At 37.1% G+C, this 8,611-nt stretch overlaps 1 protein-coding gene across 2 annotated transcripts; it reads left to right on the top strand.

Moving 5' to 3' along the window:
• Positions 1–368: 368 nt before the first annotated feature.
• Positions 369–8,457, top strand: LOC133286653 (topless-related protein 1-like). 2 transcript variants are annotated; one of them, XM_061484093.1, is made up of 26 exons: positions 369–604; positions 964–1,100; positions 1,224–1,403; positions 1,494–1,607; positions 1,686–1,844; positions 2,336–2,513; positions 2,636–2,762; positions 2,881–2,990; positions 3,098–3,263; positions 3,370–3,479; positions 3,587–3,656; positions 3,767–3,840; positions 3,938–4,033; positions 4,110–4,205; positions 4,298–4,425; positions 4,535–4,769; positions 4,851–5,012; positions 5,085–5,168; positions 5,381–5,527; positions 6,465–6,575; positions 6,678–6,857; positions 6,945–7,073; positions 7,158–7,253; positions 7,343–7,531; positions 7,614–7,780; positions 7,958–8,457. In XM_061484093.1, exons 2-26 carry the CDS (start codon positions 1,021–1,023, stop codon positions 8,166–8,168), a joined length of 3,399 nt encoding a protein of 1,132 aa, XP_061340077.1. In that variant the 5' UTR covers positions 369–604; positions 964–1,020; the 3' UTR covers positions 8,169–8,457. The 2 variants fall into 2 exon arrangements, with proteins under 2 accessions (XP_061340077.1, XP_061340078.1); XM_061484094.1 differs by having other exon boundaries at positions 7,961–8,457.
• Positions 8,458–8,611: the final 154 nt, after the last annotated feature.

The following is an 8,611-nucleotide window of genomic DNA, read 5'->3' on the forward strand; positions in this document are numbered from 1 at the left end:
CAACTATCCACTCCTTTGACCGTCCGATCAGACACGTCATCATCAGCAAAAGGGAAGATATACATCTAACGGTGAGTATCATAGGATCGACCAACGTTGCATCAGCACAGGAACATTACTCATGTTCTAGAGCTGAAGGACAGCTGTTAGCTCGAGATTCCGAGCCGATTGTTTAGACAAAACCGAAGCCGGCTAAGTGGGCCCCGCAATTAACTGCAGTTGTAATATAAGCAATTGAACTTATCAAATAGCTTATCATCCATGTGATAATCGCTGTTGATAAGTAGTGTTACTTATGATCTCCTCTATCTGTCGCCTCCTATATAAAATACACCTATTTCTGCAAGTTTAAATGTCCTGTATCTCTCTCTCTTTCTCTCTCTATATATATAGATAATATATATATATATATATATATATTTGTAGTTTCTAGAGAGAGAGCGAGTAGATTACTCCATTTGTGTGAGGAGAGAGAAAGTGTAAGAATCGAAAGAGAGAGAGAGAAAGAAAGCTTTGGCCTTTTTGGGTGAGTCTCTTGTGGGGGGTTGTATGTTCGGACCCTTTGTTTGTTGTTCCTTCCATGTGAGATGTGTTAGGTTTGAAGGTGAGAGCTTCTCTCTCTTTCAAAGTTTCCGAATCTGTTGCTTTTTCTACTTGTTTTTATTTTATTTTTTTTAATTTTTTTTTTGACTCTTTGGGTTCATGCATCTAGGATTGAAGTTGCTTTTTTTTTTTTTTGATCGAGAGTCAAAGTTGTTTTCGGTTTTTTCTTCGTTTTTGTTTGCCCACCAAAACCGAATCCCTTACTTTTTTTAATTAATTTTTCAGGTTAAATGCTTCGTTATTTTTTTTTTCCTTCCATAAATGCTTCTTTTTTTCCTTTGATTTTTCAGGTTATTTATAGCTGACCCTTGTTGCGATATATTTAAATTTGATAAAAAAAAATCCTTTTTTTTTTTGCAGATCTAGTTCAGTGTTGCTCATTTTAGTGCGTATCTAATAGAAGAAGAAGCAGTTGTGATGTCGTCTCTGAGTAGGGAACTGGTGTTCTTGATCTTGCAATTTCTGGACGAGGAAAAGTTCAAAGAGACTGTTCATAAGTGGGGCTAGTTTGTTATTTTATTAACTTATTTTTAGTATTTTGTTTTTTACCACATTATTTAATTAACTAATTACTTGTTTTGGCTTTTTGTTGATTTTTTTTTTTTTTTTTTAAATAACAGGCTTGAGCAGGAGTCAGGGTTTTTCTTTAACATGAAATATTTTGAGGATGAAGTGCACAATGGCAATTGGGATGAGGTTGAAAAGTATCTGTCGGGTTTCACAAAAGTAGATGATAATAGATATTCTATGAAGATATTTTTTGAGATAAGGAAGCAAAAGTATCTTGAGGCATTAGATAAGTAAGCTCACAACAAGTGTTCACATTTAGATTCTGTTGTTGACTCTTAGCATTTCTAGTTCTAGAATTGAACTGTTTTGAATTTTGCTAGGCATGACCGGTCCAAGGCTGTAGAAATATTAGTGAAGGATTTGAAAGTGTTTGCTACATTTAATGAAGAACTGTTCAAGGAAATTACACAGCTTTTGACATTGGAGAATTTTAGGTACCAATTTTAATTTTTACCCTCTTTTTCAGTGTAAAACTTTTGTAAGATGCAGTCATTGAGTTTCTATCACTATAGGGAAAATGAACAATTGTCTAAATATGGTGATACAAAGTCTGCACGAGCAATCATGTTGGTTGAGCTCAAAAAGCTCATTGAAGCAAATCCCTTATTTCGTGACAAATTGCAATTTCCCAGCCTTAAAAACTCAAGGTTACGGACTCTCATCAATCAAAGGTAATTTTCCCTGTGTCCAAGCATGCTGATTTCTCAATATAGAACTTGAACTTGTGCTCGTAGTGTGAAATAACTTTTTGGTACATTATGCCCCTGAGGTCGCATTTGGTATCTTTATTTACAACTGATGGAGATAATCTGCCATCTTTAGATTTCTGTTTTTATTGGATCATACATGCATCATGTTATTTTTATCCAAGCATTTGTAATTTAGTTCTGTGTTCATTTTTTTTGTATCTATGATTGATCATCGGATAGGATTCATTGCGTCAATTGCCAGTTGTAATTTTGTAAATAGACTATTAGAATCTATATCCAGTATAATGTGTTGCAATATTTGTGTGTGCATTGTCTGCTTCAATACATCTTTGGTGTGAAATTATAGATCATTGATATGGAGTTATCGTGCTAGTTTTGCATTGAAGATACTCTTCTAGCAGCTGACTGGTTTTCTTTTCCTTTTTCCTTTTATTTAAAAAAATAAATTACAGCTTGAATTGGCAGCATCAACTTTGCAAGAATCCACGGCCAAATCCTGATATAAAAACTCTTTTTGTGGATCACTCATGTGGACAACCAAATGGTGCACGAGCTCCTTCACCTGCTAATAGTCCACTACTAGGATCATTACCAAAGGCTGGTGGATTTCCTCCTCTTGGTGCACATGGGGTGGGCTACTTACTGAACTGATTATTGACCTTCTTTTGGTATCACGGGCATCATTTCGTATGTCTTTCTTATTTTTTGGTTCTTACTTTGGTTTTGGACTTTGCTGTGCTTCATGTTTACAGCCTTTTCAACCTACTCAAGCGCCAGTGCCGATGCCCCTGGCTGGTTGGATGTCAAATCCTACCACTGCAGCGCATGCTGCCGTTTCTGGAGGAGGAGCTATAGGTCTTGGTGCTCCATCAATCCCTGGTAATACACTCTTGCACTTTCTGTTATTCTCCAACTCTTTATGTGTAGCGTGCTAATATCTCATTGGCTATGTCTAATTTGATCTTTGACTTCTGACGTGTTTCATTGCCATGTCAAGCTGCTTTGAAGCATCCTAGGACCCCTCCAACTAATCCTTCTGTTGACTATCCATCCGGAGACTCAGATCATGTTGCTAAGAGAACAAGGCCAATGGGAATTTCAGATGAGGTAATCTGATATAATTTGTGGACATATCACTAGCGATTCATATCTAGGCATATGCAAGTTTTGACCCCTGACTTTTTCTGCTATTGAACATCCATCACTTTGTGCAGGTAAATCTACCTGTCAATGTGTTGTCAGCAACATTCCCAGGTCATGGTCATGGTCAGGCTTTTAACGCACCTGATGACTTACCAAAGACTGTCGTGCGAACTCTGAATCAGGGTTCATCTCCTATGAGCATGGACTTTCATCCAGTTCAACAATCTTTACTTATTGGTCTGCTGCTCTTCTAAGACCTTTTCATAATATTGATATTTTTTAGTTGCATGTATTTGCTATTGAAACACTGTTTGACTGAGTTTCTCTTGATGCAATATGTCAGTTGGTACAAATGTGGGGGACATTGCTTTGTGGGAGGTGGGTTCTAGGGAGCGGTTGGTCTTGAGGAATTTCAAAGTTTGGGATCTTAGTGCATGTTCAATGCCATTTCAGGTTGTCTCTTTACCTTTACATATCGATGTTCTTGATGAAAATTTGTACTGAACCCTACGACTTGTAATTTTGCTATGACTGGAGGAAACTAATCATGATCAATTCAGGCTGCTCTTGTCAAAGATCCGGGTGTTTCTGTCAACCGTGTGATTTGGAGTCCTGATGGTGCTTTATTCGGTAAGTTGAGAAAATTTGAGATCTTCAATGTTTGATATAATGATATAAATTTATACTTTCAGATGTCAGCTAAACCATTCACTAATGTCTTGAGCTTGTTCAATCAACAGGAGTTGCTTACTCAAGGCATATTGTTCAGATATACTCTTACCATGGCGGGGATGAAGTACGACAACACCTTGAGGTACACACACATACATACTAAAACATACAGACATACATACACATATATGTACATATATGCATTTATGTAATTGTTTACTTATAAACCTGTTTTATAGATTGATGCTCATGTTGGTGGAGTAAATGACCTAGCATTTTCCCACCCTAATAAGCAACTATGCGTGATAACCTGCGGTGATGATAAGACCATTAAGGTGAGTTTGTCAAAGCATGAGCTTGATTTACAGAAATGCAGATCAATATGTTGCTAACTAAATTATGTAATTTAAGGTGTGGGATGCTGCTACGGGTGCAAAGCAGTATACTTTTGAGGGTCATGAGGCTCCAGTTTATTCTGTCTGCCCCCATTATAAAGAAAACATTCAGGTAGAAATTGGCTTCAATAACTTTGGGGAGAATGTTAGTTGAGTTTGTTGGAATGATTTCTTGCTGATACTCCTTTTATTGTGATGTTGTAGTTCATCTTTTCAACAGCATTAGATGGAAAAATAAAAGCATGGTTGTATGACAATTTGGGATCTCGTGTTGATTATGATGCTCCTGGTCGTTGGTGCACAACCATGGCTTATAGTGCTGATGGTACAAGGTCCATACTCTCAACCATAGCTCCCTGTATTGTGCTGCATAGTTGAATTATACTTCCTATTTTCATCACTTTATGTTCATATGTTTTTGGCTACGATTGTATGCTACAGGCTCTTTTCATGTGGGACAAGCCAAGGGGGGGAATCTTCTATTGTTGAGTGGAATGAAAGTGAAGGAGCTGTGAAAAGGACTTACCAAGGATTTCGTAAGAGATCTTTGGGTGTTGTGCAGTTTGATACCACCAAAAATCGATTTTTGGCTGCTGGTGATGATTTCTCCATCAAATTCTGGGATATGGACAATGTTCAGCTTTTGACAACTGTTGATGCTGATGGGGGTCTCCCAGTAAGTTCATTGTTTTATTGCAAATTAGAGAGATTACTCTAGAAATAGTAGTTGCTAATTATTGCCTGATCTGAACTCTAGGCAAGCCCACGGATTCGTTTCAACAAGGATGGAACTCTTTTAGCTGTCTCTGCAAATGAGAATGGAATTAAAATTTTAGCCAACACAGATGGTATTCGATCGTTGCGTACATTCGACAATTCTTTATATGATGCATCAAGAGCATCAGAAGCCTTGGCAAAGGTAGACTTATAGATGTTATACTTTCCTTGTCTCTTATTAATAAAACCTTATCTAACACAATGTTTGTGGCAGCCTACTATAAATCCAATTGCTGCTGCTGCCACTAGTGCTGCACTTGCAGAGAGGGCCTCATCTGTAGTAGCTATTGCTGGAATGGTACGTGATCTTGTCCTCATATCAGTGGGACTTATACTTTATTCACATGTTACTTGTAGTTTTTTTTTGAATTTTTTTTTAATGTCGCTCAGTATGCACCTCTTACTTGTTACATAATGTATTTTCTTCTGTCCCTTACTGAGAAAGAGGAGTGAGCATCTGATCATGATTATTATTACTTAATTAACTATATATCAATTTCATCTCATCAGAATGGGGATGCCGGAAACTTGGGTGATGTTAAACCAAGAATAAGTGAAGAATCCAATGACAAGTCAAAGATATGGAAGGTAACAGAAATCAATGAACCATCTCATTGTAGATCCTTGAAGCTTCCGGAGAATGTTGGAGTAACCAAGGTATGTTATTTACTTCAAATTTATCAGAGAGAAATTTTAGTAGTAAAATATGATTGCAACTTTGCCTTTCTCAACAAACTGGGTTTTAATTTGCCAATAAAGAAGAGCTTGGCATGCATGTCTGCGCGTATGCACAAGAGCGCGTATTCACCTTGTGCATATGCTGGCTTTTGATGTTTGTAACTGCATGGACTAGGTGCTCCTCTATCTGTAATAGTCTTGGCGGTTTACGGTAGTTTTATATCAAAGCCATGTAGTCCACAGTGGTGACTTTCACTATTATTACCAAGGAAAAGACTCCTCTAAAGTGAGAAAGGTGTATTCACCCTTATTTAGTTCAAAATTCATGATCTTAATCACGAGATTATTTAAGAGTGGATACCCATTTACTTACTCTCTTAGAGGAGCCTTTTCCAATTATCTGGTAAGACAAGTATTTTACAGACTTAACTTTATGCAACTGTTTGGAGAATTGGAGATTTTCCTACTTCTATTTACTGTATTTTGGCAGGAAAAATTGGCCTGTCCTATGTAAAATCTCTTATTAGCATAACTCATGATTCCAGTTTGTATTCCACTTAGATAACACATGGTTTGTGTGTCTTTGTGCATAAACGTAGGAGCTGAAGTTGATAAGTATTCAATTAGCATGCTTTTTTATATAATTCTTTTTGTCTTATTGTAATTTATTAGTCACTTACGCCAACGTTATTTTACATTGTCTCATGGAAGTGTTTAAGCATAAAATAGTGAAAAATTTATGAATCTTCAATCATTTTACATAAAATTATTTTAACTCCTAATATGGCTCAAAAATAAAATAAAATAAAATAGTAAAGTAGACAAATAATTAGACAATTGTGACCTTCCTTCTTTCAAGGTTTCTCTGCCTCACCCCTCTCCAAGAATGAAATTGTTCTGATCTTTCTAATGACAGATATCAAGGTTGATATATACAAATTCAGGCAATGCTATTCTGGCACTAGCATCAAATGCCATTCACCTGCTCTGGAAATGGCAGCGAAATGACCGTAACTCATCTGGCAAGGTGTGAGAACATATGTAGTTACTTCTGCCAGACTACTTTCTATATTCAGAATTTGGAAATAGGAATTATACTGTTTCTTGATGTTTATATTTCATTCTGTAGGCCACTGCCGCCATGCAACCTCAGTTGTGGCAACCATCAAGTGGCATTCTGATGACTAATGACATTGCTGATAGCAATCCTGAGGATGCCGTACCGTGCTTTGCTCTGTCCAAAAATGATTCATATGTAATGTCTGCATCAGGAGGGAAGATATCCCTGTTCAATATGATGACTTTTAAGGTAACCTATGTTCCTAGTCATTATTCAATATTATATGTTCTGCAATTTTGCCAATTAACCATTTTCAATCTTCTTGGCTAAGTGCAGACAATGACAACTTTCATGCCTCCGCCACCTGCAGCAACCTTTCTTGCTTTCCATCCTCAGGATAACAATATTATTGCTATAGGGATGGATGATTCCTCCATTCAGATATATAATGTCCGTGTTGATGAGGTAACAGTGCTATGCTGTCTGTAAACAGTTTCTACTCATTTGTGATTTTTGAGATTTTGGTGTTAATGCGGAGTTCTTTTGCAGGTTAAAAGTAAACTTAAAGGCCATACTAAAAGAATAACTGGTCTTGCTTTCTCTCATGTATTGAATGTACTAGTTTCATCTGGGGCAGATGCTCAGGTAATAATTTCCCAGTGTAGTTCTCTCTTCAAAATATGGCTTTTCTATACGATGAAAGAGTTACCTTTGAGCTCTGTTTATATCTGCAGATTTGTGTGTGGAATACTGATGGATGGGAAAAGCAGAAGACTAGATCCTTGCAGCTTCCTCCTGGGAGGACTCCATCAGCACAGTCAGATACCCGCGTACAGTTTCATCAGGATCAGATACAGTTCTTGGTTGTACATGAAACTCAGCTTGCCATTTACGAAGCAACAAAACTTGAAGGTCTAAAGCAGGTTAGCCTATTTAGTTCACATGCGTTGTGTAAATAATGTTGTTTCATTTTTTATTGTCTGATATCAATAGCTTGAATTGTAGTGGGTCCAACGAGATTCTGCCGCACCAATATCGCATGCAACTTTCTCATGTGATAGCCAGCTGATATATGCCAGCTTTTTAGATGCAACAGTTTGTGTATTTAGTGCTTCAAACCTCAGATTACGTTGTCGTATCAGTCCTTCTGCTTATCTTCCTGCATCTGTCAGGTAACCCCTTTGATTAGTTTTGTTTCTAAAATGGGAAGAAAATAGTGTCTCTTTTTTCTTTTCTTTTTCTTAAGCTATCTTGGATTATTCTAAATTTAGAATTTGCTTGTTTTATGTTTATAAATAATCTTTCATGTACTTTTTGTCAAATAATAACATAACATTGTTTGAATGCAGCAGTTCCAACGCACATCCACTTGTAGTGGCGGCACATCCACAAGAACCAAATCAGTTTGCTGTAGGACTGTCAGATGGTGGAGTTCATGTCTTTGAACCCCTTGAGTCTGAAGGGAAGTGGGGTGTTCCTCCTCCCATTGAGAATGGGTCAGCAAGCAATGTAGCAGCTACTACTTCAGTTGGACCTTCTTCAGATCAAGCCCAAAGATGATTATTGTCAGCTGAAGACAAGTTTCTTTTACATACTTGGCTTGCTGGCTATTGCAAAGAACTAAATTTGTACTTTAGTTTAATGTAGGCCACTCGAGAAATCAGTTGATGAGAGCACGTTCACATCATGTCAGGAGCAACTCATTTGCTTGAAACCAAAACTACATTGTAATTTGCCAATAGATGTGAAAAATTCTTTTTTTAAGTTCAATGCTACGGATGTGGAAGTTCGTTTGAGTACTTTCATGCTTCTTCTGGCTGTTTAATTAGATTGGTTGATTCTAACTTGTTGCTTTTTTTTTGAGTTACATCTAGTCGCAACACGTATCTTACTATGCTAATCTTGTCTTTATCTTCCTCCTCGTTCCCATATTAATGTAGTATAAATCTTAAATGGTTCTGTTTGAACCTCGTGACATGTTTTGCCCAAGGTTCACGTGCAAA

Source organism: Gastrolobium bilobum, unplaced genomic scaffold, assembly GCF_033153095.1.
Source record: "Gastrolobium bilobum isolate Gb01-03AN ecotype WA unplaced genomic scaffold, APGP_CSIRO_Gbil_v1 utg5155, whole genome shotgun sequence".
Lineage (NCBI taxonomy): Eukaryota > Viridiplantae > Streptophyta > Magnoliopsida > Fabales > Fabaceae > Gastrolobium > Gastrolobium bilobum.

Bases quoted from the DNA above. Each gene is read 5' to 3' on its own strand.
- LOC133286653 (XM_061484093.1), top strand. From the start codon at position 1,021: ATGTCGTCTCTGAGTAGGGAACTGGTGTTCTTGATCTTGCAATTTCTG. The intron at 5,528-6,464 runs GTATGTTATTTA...TTCTAATGACAG, and splicing joins AGAATGTTGGAGTAACCAAG to ATATCAAGGTTGATATATAC. The intron at 7,532-7,613 runs GTTAGCCTATTT...CTTGAATTGTAG, and splicing joins AACTTGAAGGTCTAAAGCAG to TGGGTCCAACGAGATTCTGC.